Here is a 22,651-nt window from a genome sequence, read left to right on the forward strand (position 1 = left end):
GTTATACCAAAGTTTGAGAGACTTATTTTAGCACAAAGAGAGTAGAATATTTTAAAAATTCAAACATTGTTTTCACAAAATTTTCATTGGAACTTGGTTTCCACGTGATATGCTCGCGGCGGCTGATAGGGAGGAAGCGAAAGAAGTAGGCTCATGTTTATAGCTACACGGTGAAAACAAAACACGCGTTTATCTGACGAAATAAAACAATGACGCACATTTGCTTGTTGTTCAGTGGCAACGCACGGGTATAGCTAGGCCATGTTAAAGCAATGTAGCAAAGCCATAGTAGGCACTCCTTGTTGCACTAGACAAAATGCAGGATGTGCATATGGGAACACAACCAAAATAGTTGCATGCTAAAGCAGCAACATAAACCAGGTGAGATTTCGCATCTACTCCATTTGGAGCATGATCGAGCACAAAGATTTGAACAGATCTTCTGTAGGTGTCCAATCTCAAGGGGGCAAGTGGGCAATTTGGGCTGCAAGCCATGTCATGTAGTTCCAGTAATGCAGTCAGTGGATATTGTAGTTGCAATCCTAGTCTTCTCAGGCAATTAGTGTGATGAAGCGCCATGTTGCTTGTGTCACCCTGTTTCTTTCACTGTCTTTGTGAGTCCAAATGCTTAAGGACTGTCAGCTGTGCTGTTTTCAAGGGTCTTTGGTGTGGCATTTTCAGCTGCAGACGGCTCAACTTCTTTCTTACGTTTGGACCTTCTAGTTGTCATCTTAATGATATCATCTTTGTATACTACCTTTTCTTTCACTGAACTGCTCGTTTGCTGCTTGATGCTGCCAGGTTCTTGGTTTGCATCAGGAAGCAACGCTTTGCAACTTAGTCGAAGTTGACCCTTGTCATTTATCTGGTTCAGACAGTCAAGAAAATAGGGATTCAGAAAACAGAGATGGTCAAAACTACTGACGGCATTCCCCTTCAATCATATCATGTAACCAGAAACTTAACCTAATGGCATTTATAGCCGTAAGATTAGGAATAGTAGCCTAAGCATTCTAAAGACCTGCAGCAATTACTATCTTAATAAATATTAGCTGTGACGCTGGAAAAAATAGGACACTAATTATGCAATATTACAGTACCACCAATTAACATATACAGCCTACAATTAGCAACAATGACACTGATCTATGCTCCATAATACCTACTCCCTCCGTTCACTATTATAAGATGTTCTAACTTTTCTGATTCGAATGTATGTATACACGTTTTAGTGTGTTTGTTCACTCATTTCAGTCCATATGTAGTCCATATTGAAATATCCAAAACATCTTATAATAGTGAACGGAGGGAGTAGATAATATTTGAACCAGCTGAAATCATGCACTGGTTGAAAATTCCAGCAATAGGCTCTTTGGCTACCATTCGTCGCCCATCTATATGTACCATTAGCATACACCAAAGGCGCAATTTTCACGGTTTTACATTGCATTGATGTTGAGTTTACACTTTAAAGAGATTTACAAACCTCAATAAGCTTGACATCAATGCGATCACCAACTTTATAAGCCTGAAAAGGAATAAAGAATTGGATAACTTAAACACGAGAAGGAATCAAACACAAAGTAAAACATGTGATATATTTCCTCACATCCTCAGCCTTGGCCAACCAACTTGAACTTAACTCGCTGATATGACATAAACCCTGCACATTGAGTTAAGAATACGAGTTATGGCAACAAGATAATGAACAACAACTGGAAATGGCTTTGTGCATGTAAACTAATTAGCTCCTTAGAAGCCCAATGAGGCCACGTGGATTTGTCAATGAGAAGTAAAATTATTCTGCATTGTGAACATGCAATAAATATGTTAACATTGGGATTAATAAAGCAAATTTTAGTATCTACTCACCTCACGCCCTGGTGCAATTTCAACAAAAGCTCCATAGGGAGCAATTGTTTTGATCTCACAGTTCCTAGCAATTGAGTTTCCAAGAAGAGTTTTCATTAGCTAAAACCCAGAAAATGTTTCAATTTAAAAGCAAGTGCTTGGTTGAATCTGCAGGAAGCATAACATAATATGAAGAAACTATATGCACATAAAACCAAGGGAATAAAACGAATTGACACCTGAAAATTTCTCCAACTTTTGGAACCATGGTAAGATTAGTTATTATATTTTTCGACTTCTCTAAGCTTTCCATGTCCCTTGCAGTAATTTTTACCTGCCAAAAGAATGTCAGGTAGTACTTTGAAAAGTTAACATGCTATCACCAAGTTCTCCTTACCGTGCCATCATCTCGAGCATCAATGGCATATACTCCAGTCTCCTCGAGTATGCTTTTTATTGTCCTTCCGCCAGAACCAATTATCAAATTCACCTTGTTAGGTTTAACCTTGAAGAAGAACAGTTGCAGACAAGTTTAAAACATTATAATTGCAAGGAAATATAAAAGATCATCATGCTTCACAAACAATGTACCAACCTTCATAACATGAATAACAGGAGCATGGGGAGACAGTGCTTTACTTGGAGGAGGCGAACATTTTAACATTTCATCTGAGGAAGACAATGAAATCTAACATCAGATATTACCTGAAATTGATTTGCAAATGGAAATACAAATGGCCTTTTGACCATAATAGAATTCAGTGGAATAGACTGGAGTAAATTGTTACTATTCTTAATAATCTAAGAATGGAGAGTTTGTTAACCATAATCATGTTGTGTGACTTACTATTAGAAGTTTTTGGGATAACCCTCCCACATTTTAGCTGCATTCACAAATGATGTCACCTAAGATGATGCATTCAAAATAGATACGCATGATTCTTCTTCCGGAATTAATACATATTATAAGAGCATCTCCAAACCGGTGATGTATATTTTGGTGCTCCAAACCGGTGATGTAAAAATTTACATCACCAAAAAGTGCTTTTTACATCTCCGAAAAAGGCTCAACTCCAACAGTTGGTCCAAAACGAAGATGTAAAATTCTGAAAACGACCAACTACTACTTCATCTCAACATAGTTCAAACATCAAATTCAAACAAGTTCAAACATAGATGACATAAATTTAAACTAGCAGAACTACTCGTCGTCCGAGGGCATCCAGTACGACTCTTCGGAGTCATCCGAGAGCCCCCAGAACTCCTCGTCCTCCTCCGACGATGACTCGATGGGGATCACCGTCGAGGGGCCGGCCTCGTCCTCCTTCACCTCCTTCTTCTTCTCCTCGGCATCACGCTTCCAGTAGAACTCCTGCTCGGCCTAGACGTACTCGGGATGCCCCCGCGCAAACCGAGCCATCGCCGCCTCGTCGCTCTCGCCGGGAGTGACGACAACCGCCGGTCTCTTCTTCTTCTTCTTCGTCGTCGGCATCTCCTCCATCTGGATGCCCTGTGGCACGAGCCACTCCGCCACCGCCCGGGTCTCGATCTCCGGGAAGTTGAGGTCCGTCTTCGGCCGTCCGGCATGCCACACCGGCACGTCGTAGGCACACGCGGCCTCGTCAGCAGTGGGATACATGCCGAGCCACCAACGCCGCCCGGCGTCAGAGAACTCCACTCTGAAGTTCCCGGAGGGCTTCGCCCTCACGCCGAAGAAACCCGACTTGCCCTTCGGCGCCATCCGGTGGCGGTGGCGGCTGGAGCGAGTCAGGGCAACGGCGGGTGGAGAGAGGTCGGGGCGACGGCCGAGCGGGGAGCGGGCGGTTGCGTGTGGTGCGGGGCGGAGGCGGACAGAGCGGGGCGGCGATGTGCGGTGCGGGCGAGGGCGGGCGCCGGCGACGTGCGGTGCGGGCGGGGGTGGGAGGAGACCGGAGCAAAGGCGGACGGGCCGGGGCAAGGCGGAGGCGGACGGGCCGGGCCGGAGGCGGGCGGAGCCGGGGCGGCGCGGTGCGGCGACGGCTTGATCCGCTCATACGACGGCGGGGGGCAACCCAGGCGGGATGGAATCGGCGGCAGGGCTAGGGGCGAGGCTGGATCTGCGGCGGGGCGGCGTCGGGGAGCTGCCGCAAGGCGGCGGCCGAGTGGGGAGCTGCGGCGGGCGGGAAGAAGAAGGGGGGAAATGAATGAAGGGCGGTTGGGCGTTGGCGCGCGGTCGCGGTTATTTTACATCTCCGGGAGGCGGAGATGTAAAAAAATTTGCATATGGACCATCTGTTGGAGAGCTGTTTTTTGCCTCAGAAGATCCAAAAGTTGGTTACTTTTACATATGGACCGTCTATTGGAGATGCTCTAAGTAAAATATGATTTTTGTACACATTGCAGACAGGAAACTTCTTGTTCAGGGTTTAAAATGCTTACGGTAGAATTTCGGTGAGCTGATATAATTACATCTTCTTTCTTTTATGTTACATCTTGCAGCTTACTTACAATGTATCGTAAGTTTGCAGTTATCTGTTACAAGTAACATGAAACTGGATTTTTCCAGCATGGTATCCACAGATAATAAAGCAAGATTTAAGGTTAAACACAGGCTATACAGACTTACTTAGAATGTGCTTTCTACCATCTCTAGCTTGTAGAAGTGCTTGTTCCATTACAGGTAGAGTTATCCCCACTACCTGCCACAGCATAACATGCACAGAGATAACTTCAGAGCGAATAATATGCAACCTAATAGCATAGCCACAAAACAAATGTTGGTTCATCTAGTCGTTAGTGTTTACAACCTTGATGTCCATTTGGAAAGCAGATATACCATGTTCACTACCAGCAACCTGAAAGAGGGGTTGACTGGTAAACAAATTAAACAATTCAAACAGAATCAACCATTAAGCCTGCTACTGCATTTATATGGGGGAAACCCAACTCGGGGTGGTATAGAAGTTACACCTTCAAATCCATGTCACCAGAGGCATCTTCAGATCCAGTAATATCAGAAAGAATAAGTGGTGTACCGTCTCCACCGAATTCCTGAGTGTCAAGAACTAAGCCCATTGCTATTCCAGCTACAGGGAACTTTATTGAAACACCAGCATCTTGAAGTGCTAAACAACCTCCACAGACAGAAGCCATGCTGGTGGTAGATAACAGAAATATATTACCAATTTAAGAATAAAAATAATACAGGGCAGGCTGTACTGCATGAGAGAAAACTATTGCTCAGCTGTTAAGACTCGTGAGAAACATTGAGTAAAATCAGGCTATCCTGCAGCCTGCTCACAAGGATGATAATGACGAGTGGCAGAATCTATATTATAACAACTCCAATAAGGAGGCGCCAAGTAACTACATACGATAGTAATAGTAACACAACAAGAACGTAGTAGTGCAAGGTCAAGTGTCAACTCTGTACAAGCTTCCCCATCGAAAGACTTGCAAACTACAATGGAAGAAAAGCATGAAATGATCATTACCTGGATGAGCCGTTACTTTCAGTGATAGTACTTTCAACACGAATAGTGTACGGAAAATCCACCTCTGCAGGTAAAACCGGTTCCAGCGCCCTTTCTGCAAGCATACCATGACCTATCTCTCTCCTATTAGGTGCTCCGGTTCGACCAACTTCACCAACAGATGATGGAGGGAACGTGTACTGCAGTATGTAACACAATAATTAGCTATGAAGTGTAATCATGGGATGTAACACGTGCATACAGCAGTCAGAAGCACACAATAACTGGACCAGTCGGTGAAACTTTGAGGCATCTGTTTGTCAGCTCATATCATGTTATGTAACAGATGCATACGGCAACCTAGAGCGGCTCAAAACATGGTAGTTTAATATTTATAAACACACAATAACTGGACCAGTCGGTGAAACTTTTAGGCATCTGTTCATCAGTTCATATCATGTTATGCAACAGATGCATATGGCAATCTAGAGCGGCTCAAAACATGGTAGTTTAATATATTTATTGCCTGCCCCAACAAGCAAATCACTGCAAAGCACCTAGTGGGAACTGTGTTAAATAAGTGGGACGCCCCAAACTCAATTCTTAAAACGGCGAGTCTTCCCGAATAATAATAAAATTAACTAGCTTTTAGAGGAAAGAATCATGAGCTGAACCAGAAAGAACATGGCAGTGGCACCGGTCTCAGGTTTTCTCTAGTTGAACAGACCCAGTGTGTTTTTGTTAAACTATGAGAGCAATATAATGAAGGGGAGCCTTGGCGCAGTGGTACAGCTGTTGCCTTGTGACCATCAGGTCACGGGTTCAAGTCCGTGACCCTGCGCAAGCAGGATCTACATGCACCAGGCTGCCCTATGAGAGCGATATAATGTCCAAGAAATAACTGCTTAAACTACGAAGTGGTACCAGTATCTTCACAGCTTAAATCTTATTTCAAATATATTGTGAATGGGCTCTGTTAAGTGCTAGTAGCTTAAGAAAACACTCTTTACTGTAAGCAACACATGTCAAAAGGGCTAATATACAACTACATTAATTGTCACTATTTAACTTCTGAGCGACAATTAATATGGGACAGAGGGAGTAGTTAATATATTAGGGAGTTTAAAACTTTTCAGTTTCAAAAAAATCGGATAAAAAACACCTATACAAGGATGTAATGTATATGTGTGTAAAATTTCACAATGAAATACCTTGAACTGCAAGCTGCACAAAAAAAAATCATGGACTTTGAGAATGAACAGTGTATGTACTGAAAAGCCACAGATTTTTTTTGGTAGCTCTTATTTTTTTGGTAGCTCTTATTTTAACGTAGCTCCGCCTATGTCTTCTAGGCATAGCCGGTCCCAAGCCCGGGTAAAGGAGGAGGGTTGTGATAGGCTTGGCGAGCCAACGTAAAAACTAGCCAGTCCCATAGGTATGAAACCCATTTGAGCGAGAATAGTACTAGGATGGGTGACCTCCTAGGAAGTCCTCGTGAAAGGGTTTCATATCTAAGGGTTGTGATAGGCTTGGCGAGCCAACGTAAAAACTAGCCAGTCTTTTGGGTATGAAACCCATTTGGGCGAGAGTAGTACTAGGATGGGTGACCTCCTGGGAAGTCCTCGTGAAAGGGTTTCATATCTAGCCTACCCCAACTTGTTTGGGATAAAAGGCTTCGTAAGTAAGTAAGTAAGCTCTTATTTTAACGTATTTCATCATGAAAATTTACACACATGTACACTGTGACTCTGGGTGTATGTGTATTTTTTCAAAAAAAAATGAAACGTATAAGTCTGAATTTTGAATTTTTCAAACTTTGGCCTCCATTTAGCATTTTCATAGTTAATAGATCTACATTTACCAGATCAGGATATATTTCACAAGGAATAGTTGAAAACAATTGCCCTCATAAATGGAACTATCTAAAAGCCCAGCAAAGCATTACAAATATAATTTCTATTCAGTCGAACTATATGGGAAACAATAGATGAATATTTTTTAACTCTGGATATGTGAAACTGGCCAAGCAAAATATTCAAAAAAAGAACTAGCCAAGCAAGATGATATGTCATCAACCAACATTCATATCGCGTACCTGAAGATAGAAACTCTTTGATTCCTCGGTGTCAACAAGAGTGTCAATTCTTTGTGCCATCTGATAGTCACCTAAAGTGACCACAGCCAGTGCCTGCATGATCAAATAAGAAACGTTAAAAACGTACGGTTTTTTTATTATGATTTTTTGAATAAGTACAGAGTTAGAGGTACTGTGTTTAACACTACTTCAACTCAAGCAGAAACTGTCTGTTATAAGAGAAAACAGTGTAGTGACACATGCAGCTACATTTCTTGTTCTTGCAAAATTGTGATTAGTATGCTGAGTAAGAGCATCTACAGCCGGACTTGGCAAATCCGACCCCTCATACGCCCGCGGACGCGCCTGGGCGCGTCCGTGGACAGTGACCGGTCACCCCTCAAAAAACGCATTCCACATCCGGATACCTCAAATTAGAAACCTCAAGTCCATATTGTTACATGCAACGCAGGCACGTCCGTGGACAGTGACCGGTCACCCCTCAAAAAACGCATTCCACATCCGGATACCTCAAATTAGAAACCTCAAGTCCATATTATTACATGCAACGCAGCAATCTTTGAGCGGAGCTTCGTCCGGTTCCGCTCACCGCTCGCCCGGCTCCACCCTGGCCATGTCCGGCGGCCGGCTGCGCTCCTCAGAGTGTTGGTCCGGTCGCCGGCAAGGTAGGGTAGGGCATGGGACACGAGCCGGCTCACGGGACTCAAGACCCCGACGTCTCCCATGCCCTACTCTTCCTCGTCGGAGGCCGGAACCTAAACGGTGTCGATGGACGTCTGATCGATGACGGATCCGTCCAGGGACGAGCCGCCGACGTCCACCACGATGCGGTTGCGGCGCCCGGACTGATGCGCCATACGGGGCGAAGAATCGACTCCGCCTCGCCGACGTCCGCCGCCGCGAGGGCTGCCGTGGCCTCCCGCACCTGATGCCTTGCATGGCGGGCACGCCGTGCCATGGCCTCGTGGGACGATGATGCGTCCCGAACATCGACACGCCACCGGAGGAGTTGCGCGTCCGCCAGCGTGTTCGGGCGCCAGACGGACCGCACGGCCTCCGGCGAGGCAGCTACGGCCGGCCTAGCGCCGGATCCATGCGCCATTTGGGCGGACACAATGGATTACCGACGGATGGAGTCCGAGCGCAGCCGTGCATGTCCCTCCTCCCGGGCGTGGCGGAGCGCAAGCCAGACGGCCATCTCCTCCTCGGAGCCGCGTGGGATGAGCTCAGGGTCGACGGATCTGGAGGTGAAGGACTCGGATCCGCTGCCCGCCATGCCGGAGACGACCGGAAGGAGCCGGAGACGAGCTTGGGTGGCGGAGGGGAGTGGAGGGGAGGGGAGTGAAGTGGCTAGGGTTTGGTCCGGGGAGCGGATGGGGAGGATTTTATGTGGGGTTGGGTGGGCCAGCGTGGGCCAGGTTCGACGTGGCGGGCACACCCAGGCGCCCCCATATCCGCCCCATATTTGGGCTGGATATGGGGGGTGCCGATCAGCCCGGGCGTCTGAGGGCCGTTTGAGGGGGGCGTCTCGGTCAAAAAATCGTGACTGGACAGTGACCGGGCGGCCCGCCCGGGCGTTTGAGGGCCGTTTGAGGGGGGCGTCTGGGTCAAAAAATCGTGACTGGACAGTGATCGGGCGGCCCGCCCGAGCGTATGAGGTGGGTTTGAGAGGTCCGGCTGTAGATGCTCTAAATATCTACACTCATACGTCACAAAATTGCAATAAAGTGCTACACAGATTGAAATTACTCCGCAAAAACTACTAGATCTACACAAAGTGGCAACAAGTATTGACTGCAATAAGAAATCAATTTGTGGTTCATACAAATATACCACATTATGTGAATAAAATACAAATGCAAGATTCCTAAAGCAGCAGGAAGGATCAAATAGGATTAGTGACACGATCATGAAAATGAAACCAACAACTGGGGCGGGAGTTCCACCATTGCATTATAAGAAGAGAGTTGCCCGGTTAATTTGAGGATTAGTGAGACAATAAGCATCATATGCAAGAAGAAAATGATACCAAAAGGTTAAGTTGTGAGGAATATCAGTTGCATTAGACTGTCAAATTAAGTGTATTACCTTACCTGTGTTTCTCCCCTTGTGAACAATGCACTACCATGTGCCCGTGGGAGTATTCCACATTGAGAATTAATGGGGCGAAGCTCACAGGCACTCCGTCCATCGCTTCGCTTTTCACCCTGAAGTTTGAGCACATTCAGGAAAGACATGAATAATAATAGTAGCATATACCACAGAAAGGTTTAAGTAGAAAGTCTATCGATCCTAAAAAACGTTGGCTAAACGGCGAAGTGACACCTCTCCACAAATTAAGATAGTACCCAAGCGGAGTCCGCATAGCGGACTTGAACACGAGTGGGCGGATTCAGCACCTTGAACTCCAGCCACTTGCTAGCTCTCAGTTCTCAGTCTATCGGTCCTAGTAAAAGTCTTACAAGGTAATGTATTCCAAAATCTAAACCCTGCAACTATTAAATCAAACTATTAATGGATGGAGGCCATGCCCCACAGGCATTGCTGCACTTAGTGCTGTGGGATGCAGCAGCCCTATTCTGTACATAGACAGTCTCTACTACTGTCATGCAACTAACCCACTTTGCCATAACAACTGTGCCTCCTACCAGGCACAACTGTATTTTCAACATTTTCTTCTTACGGGAAGTCAACTGGAGGGGATTATAATATGGTCATATTTGTACTTCTGCCTGGACTATCATGCAACATTCATGAAATCATTTTCAAGGCCTATGAAACTATGAATTGTCTTAATGATCTAAATGTCGCACTACAAGAAAGCCAGCCTTTTTAAGTAGAACTAGATTCTATCTGATTTTCTAATTCTTACAGAATACTGTGCCCATACTGTATTTCTTAGTTCTGACTAGTCCCTCCGGTCCTTTTTTCTTTGCATCTTAGATTTTTCGGTTTTTCCCCTATTAGTCTGCGTGTTAGCATATTTTACCTCTTCTTCCAATGCTACCGCTGAACTCGCAGCTCCGCATGCACCGCTGCATTAACTACCTGCCATCGATGCCTATGCAATTTCCAACATTGATGCATGCACCGTAGCCACGACCGGCATTACAGGTTGCTGCTGCTCCAGCGCCATTAATGGAGTCCAATGGCCCAGGTCGAGCAGCACCACTACCGCTTCCGCCCAGGTCGCCGGGTTCCTGCACACTGCCGGTAGGCCGAGCACCACCACTCCCGCATGCTCTGGCCGCCTATTCTGCTTCCGCCTGAAACGCCGGCATGCTACACATGACCGGCGGGCCGAGCACCCTCACTCCCACATGGCTCGCGCCCCCTGTTATGTTTCCGCCCGAGGCGTCAGCGTGCTGCACACGACCAGTGTGCATGGCGAGCTCCGCTGATGCCGTCGTCGCCATGGATGTGATCTGCAACGCCCTAGTCTATGAACTATGGATGACGCATGACATAAATGAAGAAGGCAGGAGAGATGTGCAAGACAACGAGAAGAGAATTGCTAACTGAGGAGATGGAGAGCATTGGATTTATAGGGAGCTTCTCAGTCTTTTTACTTCAATGGCGCCATTCTAAATTTCGGGCAGTAGAACCGCACCCAATTCAGTTTCGAAGGAGCAGGAGAGGAGCACGTTATTTTCTTCATTTTCGTTTGAATCTTTTGGCGCCGGTTTATGAAACTGATTCACCGCCATTTGCTACGGGAGATCGTGCGCCATGGCGTGCCAGCTCGAGCACATGCAAAGGGAAGGGGAAAACAAGGAACCCGAAGCGCATGCAGAGGAGGAAGGAGCAAAGTAACTTTCAGGTGTATTCATCTTCTCAGATCTCCGGATCTTCGCTAGCCACCCACTGCAGGGGTAAAAGAGTACAAGTTCAACCAAAAGTGGAGTTCCGTGGTATGCGTGATTTGAGTTAGGCGAAGAGAAAAAAGTACCGGAGGGAGTACCTAGACATAACATCACCTTGACTTTGAAGATTATCATGTTTTGTATCTGATTATTCACCATGACTGAATTCCCAGATTACAATCCGCTATAGCATTGCGAAGTTGCAAACAGGAAGGCGATATGCAAGTGAAAACTTCCTACCCAACAAATGCTGTAATAGATATAACGAAGCATCCTAGCAATAACATTTACCTCTACAATCCGCCTTCGCAGATATTTGGATGAAACTTCCTTGAAGACTAACTTGACATCAACTTCTGAGAATAACTACACAGAAGAAACAGTGTAGATCGGTAAAAGCAACAGATAATCAATTGTGCATGAGATGGATGGTAAGCTAAAAACAGTGCCACAGAAAATAACAAATAGAATTTCAAGTTCACTCCAATAAGATGATATAGGGGGGAAAAGGCTGTAGGACATATTCAATGAGAACAAAATAATGATCATCACCTGACGGTGGGGCTTTCTCGACACTGGCTTGATGTGAACATCGCCTTCATCCACTTCACCATCCTCTATAACTTCGTCCTCATCTTCCTCCTCGACAATATCAGCTAAATTTCCAATGGGTCCAGATAACTCATCTTTGGACACATAACCCTGCTCTGAAAGTATCATTATTACTTTCTCCTCCAATGCTGAAAGAGCTTTTCTACGGGGAATTTTTTCTTTTATTTGCAATGCCTTCACCAACTCATCTCCAGAAATATCCTGAAAACAATTAGCAGTTGAAATCAGCAATGAGTGCATAGAAGACGTGAAGTATGACACACTTAGCTTAATTTTTTTACGAAAGAAAAGCGGATTAAACGACAATGGCAAAATACCGCCGTGGGAGGAGAAAGCATGTTGTATTTCAATCATTTTTTTCTAACTGGGATTTAACACTGTTGGTGTTCACATATTACTAGAACAAACATTTCTATCCAGCACGGCTAATTTAGCACTGGCACCCTTGGGAGGCTAAAACACTTGAACGCATATGTAGATACAATTCAACATGGAATAGAAGACCAGGGTAGATGCGCACATAGCCTGAAATAAGTTTTTCTGTGGGATAGTCTGAAATAAACTATACAATTGAAGAGGACATATGTAAGATCTGACACCATGAAAAACCTCTCAGCCTACCTGACAATTTTACAGCCTGTAGGAAGAAACTGAGACAACAACAATACAGACAGTTTAATATCAAGGAGCAGCGATTGTGCCACTAAGTGAAAATGATAAAACATGTCGGGAGAGAGGATAAAAAAGGATCAGTATCTGAGATTTTTAGCCACAGGCCCACAGCAAGTCAGCAACTGCTCGCTAGTCACCAGAAAAAAACTATAAAAAAAAAGTAACACGGTTGCTGTTTTCATCTACTATAAGCCTATTATTAAGAACTTGAAATTTTGAAAAGGTTGCATATACCTACCAAAGTCAAAATACTGTACATTTGATTTAATAAAGGGCTACAGTATGTTCATACTTCAACATGCCTGTAGAGTTCAGCGGGTGGTAAATTGATAGCCTCAACCATTTTCTTCTTCCCACAAGTCTGGACAAGAACATCGATTGCCTTGCAGATTTCTCGAATCGCCACCTGATTTTTACTTAGGTTAGAATCACAAAGGAAGGAAAATAAAAATAAAATGACCAAAATGAGGCCTGAGAAGACAATAAAGGCAAAAGTTTAATATATTTTTGGAGGGAACTAGTATTTATTGTAAGAGATGGGCGAAAGAGATGGCGGTGATCATATCAGCTGAGCGGTGTGCCTAGAGCAAAAACATGTAATATAAAATAATTAGCGGAGAGCAGATCTTCTAAGAAAATGTTTCCAGTTGAATAAACTCCTGGTTCTCTCGGTAGAGGAAGTCTTCGCTAATTTGGGTTCACTGTCCTTGACCTTATACAGGTAAATAACAGCACCTTGCCCTTAAAAGGTAACTAGAAATTAGAGGGACCGCAGACCCCTAATCTGAAAAGCTAACATCAAGAATTTGTACAGAAAAAAGGAATCAAATATTTGAGCAATGACTTGCTCATTTCTTGTAGTTGCTGATTAACTACGCTATTAACTGCTAAGTGTGCATCTTGCAATATGATGGACACATATTTTGTCAAACTACACTGTGGATATCAAAAAAAACTATATCAAAAGAATAGCATAACAGACGTCATGAGCTAACCTGTCCTGTTTCAACAGCTTGAAGCAGCTTTTCCTCTGTGAGAAAGTCACAGAATCCCTACTAAGAACTAGTCAGAACTCAAAAAGCAAGACATGATATTAACAGTAAATAATAACTAGGACGGTGAAATGATCAAGATAACAGAACTATCACAGAAGACAGCATGGTTCACCTAAATTGATATATCTTTAGAATCAAGAGCAGAGAAGCATAATAAAAAACAGTACTCCCTCGGATCCAGATTAATTTGGACCGGATGGAGTATAAGGGTATGGTATGCTACCCATGTAAATCTGGAGTCTTCATTTACTGCTAAGTTAAAAAATCATATAAATATCTACTAATGAGCGTGCTTGGTTAAGTTAATCTGGAGTCTTCATTTAAACAGATTAAATCTGGACACTTATCTGCAATTTTGTACAGTTTGAATTAAACTGGAATTTGCACTATATAAAGGTCCCTAGCCCCTAGCAAAGATCATTGTGAGCGGAACCACGGAAAAGGATCGAGTAATAGGTGTTAGACCATGTGCGCATTTTTTCATTGCAGTAATAAAGCTTCCATTATGCCACATTTGGTCTGGTTAACCACATTTAGCACCCATGTGGTTTCCTGCCCAAATTCCAGAGAGGTTCACTCTCCTTGGCCTGCTTATTCATTTTCTTGCCAGATTTGAAATTTGGCCAATTCATGGGCCACCGATTCAGTAAGCAAATGCTGGGTAAGGGGAAAAATTAGCGCAAACCAAACAAGGTTTAACATAACTGCTAGCGAGCTGTTGTCACGAAAATAGCAGCGTGGCGTCGTACTAGTAAAGCTTAGATCTCGTAATGTACATGCTTATAAACCAGTGATAAAAACTATGTCAACTTCTCATCTCGGGAGAACTAATGCCCAACTAACTATCAAGAAAACTAGAAGACTTAAGAGACTGATAGGCAAACACCCGACCAATATGTGAATATTCTTTTCTTTAAGATTCTTTTCTTTAAGCAAAATGGGCTGGGGAAAGTATATGTGCAACTGTAAACAAAACTTGAGCACAAACCTCTATCATCAATATAGCACTATCGGTCCCAGCCATCATCAAATCCAATTCCGAGTCCTCCATTTGTTCGGTGGTTGGGTTAACAACAAACTGATCATTAATCATACCGATTCTTACGCCAGCAATTGTTTGTTTATTTGGAACTTCAGAGAGTGCCCTGCAGAGATAGCTTGGTGATAAATAAGAGCAGCTGAAATACTTGTTTGGGTCAAAATCCACAGAATACTTGATTAATCCAATATTTTCATTAAACGTACATGGCGATACCAGCAGCTGTCACAGCCACGCAATCTGGGGAATGGATACCATCATAACTGAAAACCTGCAACAACAACAACAACAACAAAGCCTTTAGTCCCAAACAAGTTGGGGTAGGCTAGAGGAATAAGAAGAATTTATTTGTTGATCATATGAATAATAAAGCACGCAAATGAAAAACAAGTAATAGATGGATTAATGACACATTGTGCTCAAGCTCAAAAATGATGGTATAATTTATGTATGTACACACAAAAAATCATTGGATTACCCAGGATAGAATCTGAGTTTCGTAGTAGAACCCCTTGGGCATAGTAGGGCGTAGAGGCCTGTCTATCAATCTACATACTAAAACCTGCAATTAAAGCAAGAAAGAAACTATAATGAACCGACAAGTAAAACAAAGCAATATAGCAAAAGTTCTTATAGTGAACCTCGTGGTCTTTTGCCCTTCCTTCTCGTTTAAAAAAACCACCACTGCATTGGATAAAAAATAAGAGTAGAGTGAATGAAAATACACAAAACACAGGTGATAGTTGATGACACAAACGGCAAGAACTACTTTGGGTTTCTGTACCTAGTTCTTCCAGCAGCTGAAAGGCGCTCCTGATAGTGAACCGACATTGGGAAAAAATCAGAAGGATCGCTTGGAGTATCAGCCATACAAACAGAACAGTAGACAATCTGCAGTGCAATTAGTGATTTTAGTTAGGGATGCAAAAGTTTTGACGCTACTGGAAAATAGCGATGATCATCAGATCTGTCTTAGTTAAAAAAGAGTATGTTTAAATGGTGGTATGCATAGGAAAATTTGGTGTCCCCTGGAACTGACATGACGAAATTATGAGAATGAGACGATGACATAAGGAACAAGGCAGGTTTATCTTGTTGCAATGCACGCTCAAGCACAGAATTACAAACAGCAACAAATTCATGGGAGCCTAAAGTGTGGAAAATGTTCAAGGGTGTTCAGATTCCTGCTCTGCCCACGGCGTGAATTGAGTACATTACGGAACATGAAAACTACTAGTCTACCGCCGATAATTGATCTTTGAGACAGGTAGCTACACAAGGCATAGTACAAATATAAATCTAGCCAATTACACAAAAATTGCCGTATAGTCATAATAGGACAACTGAATCGTCAAATGCTCCCCCTAGAACTCCTGAGAAAATCAGAACCCATTCTACCACCACAACATCAAATCATTGGTGCACAGTCAATGGATTGAGTAGTCTATATCATGCATTTCAAAATTTCGGTGTTTAGACCAGCTATATTATTTCATATGTGACTCGCGTGTGTGAAGAAGAACGTGAGGTATTTGGATACTAAATTTCAACCACTTACTGTTTCACCATCTGTGACCATTACAGAAGCACTGGCTTGCCTCCCAATGTGTCCTGTTTCCACTAATATCTGAGAGACCAAAAGAACCAATCCAGTTATTATTTTTTTGCGCAAAAAGAACCAATCCAGTTAAAAATGTTGAAATATATTGCCCGTCTCCCTCCATGAGTTCGGACTTTTGGATGCGTTGGCTGGAGCATGAATTCAATATGGTATCCGAGCCAAGAGGTCTTGAGTTTAAGACCCTGCCAACGCAGTATTAAAATAAAAAAGATCTTGCGGCCTACACCGATCCCACGTCTAAGGACTAAAATAGCCTAGACGTGAGGGCGAATGTTGAAATATATTGCCCGTCTCCCTTCATCAGTTCGGACTTTTGGATGAGTTGGCTGGAGCAAGAATTCAATAAAAAAAGCATTCTCACGCTGTGTCAAACAACTGAAGCAAAAACATATATACAAACTGTAAAAACTCCCAGACGAATAACAATGAGCACATAACGACATAGTACCGTTACCATAGGTATTAGCTTTGAACATTTAAGGACAACTTAGGAACTGCACTTATAGTTTAACTAGGTATACATACGTGCTTAGCACTTAGGAACCCACGTTCGCATAATGCGTGCACTACATATGCGCTCGGGAACAAGGTGGCCTCGGTATCATGTGCTCTAAACACATGAATCTTGCTCTCCTATCCCGCTGGCTTTGGCGCATCTCGCAAGGTCACGGTGGCCTCTGGTTAGACATCATCTGGAATAAGTATCTGCGTGGGCGACCCCTAGCCTTCTGTCAGCGCACCGGCGGCTCCCAGTTCTGGCAGTCGGTGGTCCAACTTCTCCCAATCCTCCGCATTGGGACCTCCATCTCGGTTGGATCTGGGGCTGCTACGCTGTTCTGGTTTGACCGGTGGGCCAGCGACTCCCCCTTCGCGGCGCGCTTCCCCGACCTCTTCTCCATCGCTGTCGACCCCCTGATATCGCTTGAGAGGGCCCTTATTGACTTAGGGCGCCTCGCATTCCGTAGGCCATTTGGGCCTCCGGATACCGCCGCTTGGCACGAGTTGCTTGATTGCGTCGCTCTCCATGAGCCGATGGTGGACGCTGGCCCGAATCAGGTGAGGTGGCGCCTTGAGCCGTCAGGCCAATTCTCCACCAAGTCCATGTATCAGGCCATCGCCCCCTCCACCGCGCCTCCCCCCCCCCCCTTACGGCAGTGTGGTCCATCCGCCTTCCACTAAAAATTCGGATCTTCATGTGGCAGTGGATTCACGGACGGACCCCGTCTGGGGTTGAGGTCCGCAAGCGCAATGGCCCGGGTTCTGGCCTTTGCCCTCTTTGCGGTGTCCCTGAAGACTCAAATCACATCTTCTTCGCGTGTGTGTCCGCTCAATTTGTTTGGAGCTGCTTTAGGGAGGTGGTGGGTGGGAATTGGTGCCATACCAACTTCCCCGACCTATTTGCCGAACTCCAGAACTCCCCCTTGTCCTCTCGCCACATTAGGTGGCTTGAGATTGGGGTGATCCCTTGGACCCTCTGGATGATCCGCAACAAGCTTGTGATACAGCGCACCCCTCTTAAGCGGGCTACTGACGCTCTTTTCAAACTATCTAGTTACTTGCAGGTTTGGCGGCCGCTGAGCCGCCCTCAGGATCGGGACGCCATCTCCGCCTTCATCGCCGACCTTCGCTCGGTGGCCGTCCATCTGTCGCCGCCGCCCCCTCCGCCACCCCCGGAGCCCGACTAGACGCCTGCCGTGCGCTCCGGAGCGCTCCGCCGCCCTCTTTTTTTCCTTTTATTTGGGCTTGTTGAGTTGTGCCCTCAGCAAAACCTTCTGTACTTCCTCTTGTGAGACTTGGGTGTGTGTGTGAACTAGTCCATGTTCGTGCGCTTTCTGGTGGTTTGCTTTATTTATAAAGCGGGGCAAAAGCCTTTTTCGATAATTCACATTGGAGAGGTGCACGTTAAAAAAAGGTGCACGTTGAAACAACCGCGTGAAAATGTCCCGCGACAGAGTTCAAAATCCCAATACTGCAATGCGCAGACACTTAACAGAGCATTGCGCGCGCAAACGGGAAGTACAGAAAGGGTATAGGTTCGCGGCTCACGTGGCGGTTGCCGACGGGAATTTTCACGGAGAACTTGGTCGGGCCGGAGCTGCTCGCCTCGTCTCCTCCGGCAGCCACAACTTTAGCCCTCGTACCCCTCCGTCGCATTCGGCACGAGGAGCCATGCGTAAGTGCCGCGACGCGCGGCGGCGCCACGCGGGAGAGGGGAAGCCACGCGTGGAGCGGCGGCGCGGCGTGCGGGAGAGCGAAGGCGAGATGCGGCGGCGCCGGGAGGAGGAGATGGTGGAGCGTGGTGGTACTCGCGAGCATCTCCAGGCCGTAGGAGGGGAGGCGAGGCGAGCTCGAGGGTGGGGCACGGGCTGTGGAGTAGGAGGGGAAGGGGAGAACAGGCGGGAGGGGGGAGGGAGACGAGAGGGTGGCGACGCGCCGAAGAACCTTATCGCTTTCGGTTCGTTTGCGCGGGGTTATATGGGTTTTTCTTCACGGGGGTTTAGGACTTCAGGGATGCCCCATTTCGAATTAAGGGTTTCATCCAGGGTTTTAGGATGTTGGACGAACCTCAACATCTGGATAACCCAGATATGATGAGACAAAATAAAAGCCCAGCATACCAATCAATTTCTAAAACTGATTAGTTTTTAAATTATTACTACCTTTGTATCTTAATATATGACGTTTTTGTGGTTCAATTTATTTTACTAGCCTACCCCAACTTGTTTGGGACTAAAGGCTTTGTTGTTGTTTGTTGTTGTTGTTGTTGTTATACATGCATGTGCATTACAACAAAAAAAAAAGTTCATGCATACTGCGAATTTAATGAAAATTATGCTTGTGAAGCACATTTGCAGTTCATGTAAATTTGGCATTTACTTAGATTTGTGAGTAAATAGCATAATACTATCATAACTTGGGCTAGGGTTCGAAAAACTGTCATTTTTTGAAATTTTCTTAAAATCTATCACAAAGTTGGTTTTGATCTCAAAAAACTACCACGTTGAACTGATTACCGTGTTATCTATATTTGATATTAAAGGGAGGAGGCTTTTCATAACTCTGCATACGTTATCCTTTTTATATCCGTTGATTTTGTGTTAATCATAAAAATTGACGATTGAGATTTAAAAGTAGATGTACATAACATTACATAAAAAAGTTACTACAACTATAGGATGTACAGGTTTTAGCCCTTGACACATACAAAATTCAACACATGAACGTACCAAAACGATGTGCTATAACATGTTCGTATATATCGCCTAAAAAGAAGTGTATGTATTAGTATATAGGACGGGAAACAAAAATCAATCCGACGAGAAAGTGTGCATGTTTCAGTGTCGGAATAGGAAACAACAAATCAGTGAGGATCCGATTGGTCGGGCGCCACTACGGTGATAGTATGTGATGTCCAGATTCTTCGACGTGTCCTGCAAAAAAACAAGCTATTAATATTTGTTATTACAGCTAAGATTAATTAAGAGATGCAGAAGTTACACGCAACAATGGTTTTGTACAGAGCAGCGGCCTCCGTCAAGACCATGGTCGGGTTTCCAACTCATACACCAAATCGAGAGGAAGATCATGTAAAATATAAATCGAGAGAAAGATGGCAATCCTGCGAAGCAGTCTCTACACCAAATACACCAGCGCCGATGCATGTGATGTCGACCGTCCGCATCAGCCTCGGGGATTAAGAGGAATTCGGGGCGCTCTACTTTCAGATCGGCATTGAGCTTACTTGGACTAGGCGGTGAGCTGCACGAGCTATATAGAGCTTCCTGCTCACGGACTCATCCATGACGGGGCACGCCATCATCAACGCCTCACATGGCCTTGCCTCCCTCAAGTACTACAACGACTTACGGACCCATCCATGCGGGACTACCCGCGGCGCAAGGTGCTCTTGTTGGGAAACGTTGCATGGAAAACAAAAATATTTGTACGCACACGCGATGATCTATCCATGGAGATGCATAGCAACGAGAGGAAGAGTGTGTCTACGTACCCTCGTAGACCGAAAGCGGAAGCGTTTGACAACGCGGTTGATGTAGTCGAACTTCTTCTAGCTCCCACCGGTCAAGTACCGAACGTACGACACCTCCGAGTTTTGCACACGTTCAGCCCGGTGACATCCCTCGTCTTCTTGATCCAGCAAGACGTCGAGGAAGTAGATGAGTTCCACCAACACGACGGCGTGCTGACGGCGATGGTGTAGTGATTCTCGCAGGGCTTCGCCTAAGCACCGAGGAAATATGACCTAGGGTGTACACTGTGAAGGGGGCCGCCGCACACAGCTAACAATTGATGGCGCATCCCTCCTATGGCAGGTGGGAAGGGAGGAGAGGCAGCCAGGGGCGCCCCAAGTAGGATCTGAATCCCACTTGGGGTTTCCCCAAGTGGCGCCCCCTTTCCTTTTTCCACCGGAGAAGAAAGGAAGGGGGAAGAAGAGAAGGAAGGGGGGCGAACCCCCTCTTCTCCTTCTCCTATTCGGCCACCTGCCATAGGAGGGATGCGCCATCCCTTGTGGGCTGGTGTGCTCCCCTCTCATGGCCCATATATTCCCCCGGGGGGTTCCGGTAACCCCCCCCCCCCCCCGGTACTCCGACAAATACCCGGTACATTCCGAAACACTTCCGATGTTCGAATACTATCGTCCTATATATCAATCTTTATCTCTCGACCATTTCAAGACTCCTCGTCATGTCCGTGATCTCATCCGGGACTCCGAACAACAATCGGTCACCAAATCACATAACTCATATAATGCAATATCGTCAACGAACGTTAAGCGTGCGGACCCTACGGGTTCGAGAACTATGTAGACATGACCGAGACACCTCTCCGGTCAATAACCAGTAGCGGGACCTGGATGCTCATATTGGCTCCTACATATTCTACGAAGATCTTTATCAGTCAAACCATTATGAAAACATACGTTATTCCTTTTGTTGGAAATATGCCCTAGAGGCAATAATAAAAGTGTTATTATTATATTTCTTTGTTCATGATAATAGTCTTTTATTCATGCCATAACTGTATTATCCGGAAATCGTAATACACGTGTGAATACATAGACCACAATATGTCCCTAGTGAGCCTCTAGTTGACTAGCTCGTTGTGATCAACAGATAGTCATGGTTTCCTGGCTATGGACATTGGATGTCGTTGATAACGGGATCACATCACTAGGAGAATGATGTGATGGACAAGACCCAATCCTAAGCCTAGCACAAAGATCGTGTAGTTCGTATGCTAAAGCTTTTCTAATGTCAAGTATCTTTTCCTTAGACCATGAGATTGTGCAACTCCCGGATACCATAGGAATGCTTTGGGTGTACCAAACGTCACAACGTAACTGAGTGGCTATAAAGGTGCATTACAGGTATCTCCGAAAGTGTCTGTTGGGTTGGCACGAATCGAGACTGGGATTTGTCACTCCGTGTAAACGGAGAGGTATCTCTGGGCCCACTCGGTAGGACATCATCAGAATGTGCACAATGTGACCAAGGGGTTGATCACGGGATGATGTGTTACGGAACGAGTAAAGAGACTTGCCGGTAACGAGATTGAACAAGGTATCGGTATACCGACGATCGAATCTCGGGCAAGTACAATACCGTTAGACAAAGGGAATTGTATACGGGATCGATTGAGTCCTTGACATCGTGGTTCATCCGATGAGATCATCGTGGAACATGTGGGAGCCAACATGGGTATCTAGATCCCGCTGTTGGTTATTGATCGGAGAACGTCTCGGTCATGACTACATGTCTCCCGAACCCGTAGGGTCTACACACTTAAGGTTCGATGACGCTAGGGTTATAAAGGAAGTTTGTATGTGGTTACCGAATGTTGTTCGGAGTCCCGGATGAGATCCCGGACGTCACGAGGAGTTCCGGAATGGTCCGGAGGTAAAGATTTATATATGGGAAGTCCTGTTTTGGTCGCCGGAAAAGTTTCGCACTTTATCGGTATTGTACCGGGAGTGCCGAAAGGGGTCCGGGGGTCCACCGGGGGGGTCCACCTGCCCTGGGGGGCCACATGGGCTGTAGGGAGTGCGCCTTGGCCTATATGGGCCAAGGGCACCAGCCCCAAGAGGCCCATGCACCAAGGAAACTTGGGGAGGGAAGAGTCCTCAAGGGGGGAGGCACCTCCGAGGTGCCTTGGGGAGGATGGACTCCTCCCCCCCTCTTGGCCGCACCCCTTCCTTGGAGGAAGGGGCAAGGCTGCGCCTCCCCCCTCTCCCTTGCCCCTATATATAGTGGAGGGGAGGGAGGGCATCCATACCAGAAGCCCTGGCGCCTCCCTCCCTCCCGTGACACCTCCTCCTCTCCCGCAAGTGCTTGGCGAAGCCCTGCAGGATTGCCACGCTCCTCCACCACCACCA

General features: G+C 45.6%; 1 protein-coding gene across 2 annotated transcripts; it reads right to left on the reverse strand.

The window, feature by feature from the left end:
* Window positions 1-131: 131 nt before the first annotated feature.
* On the reverse strand, window positions 132-18,682 carry LOC123188625 (probable polyribonucleotide nucleotidyltransferase 1, chloroplastic). 2 transcript variants are annotated; one of them, XM_044600796.1, is made up of 24 exons: window positions 18,307-18,682; window positions 16,198-16,266; window positions 15,424-15,530; window positions 15,281-15,323; window positions 15,118-15,201; window positions 14,846-14,910; window positions 14,589-14,745; window positions 13,541-13,597; window positions 12,838-12,951; window positions 11,814-12,074; window positions 11,553-11,627; window positions 9,492-9,605; window positions 7,399-7,491; window positions 5,325-5,503; window positions 4,801-4,984; window positions 4,638-4,685; window positions 4,457-4,529; window positions 2,447-2,520; window positions 2,249-2,356; window positions 2,091-2,185; window positions 1,873-1,936; window positions 1,610-1,663; window positions 1,487-1,528; window positions 132-865 (listed from the first exon to the last, which is right to left on the reverse strand). In XM_044600796.1, the coding sequence occupies exons 1-24, from the start codon at window positions 18,574-18,576 to the stop codon at window positions 629-631; spliced, it is 2,667 nt and encodes an 888-aa protein (XP_044456731.1). In that variant the 5' UTR covers window positions 18,577-18,682; the 3' UTR covers window positions 132-628. The 2 variants fall into 2 exon arrangements, with proteins under 2 accessions (XP_044456731.1, XP_044456732.1); XM_044600797.1 differs by lacking the exon at window positions 16,198-16,266.
* Between the last annotated feature and the right edge of the window lie 3,969 nt (window positions 18,683-22,651).

Source organism: Triticum aestivum, chromosome 2A (genome assembly GCF_018294505.1).
Source record: "Triticum aestivum cultivar Chinese Spring chromosome 2A, IWGSC CS RefSeq v2.1, whole genome shotgun sequence".
In the NCBI taxonomy this organism is placed as follows: domain Eukaryota; kingdom Viridiplantae; phylum Streptophyta; class Magnoliopsida; order Poales; family Poaceae; genus Triticum; species Triticum aestivum.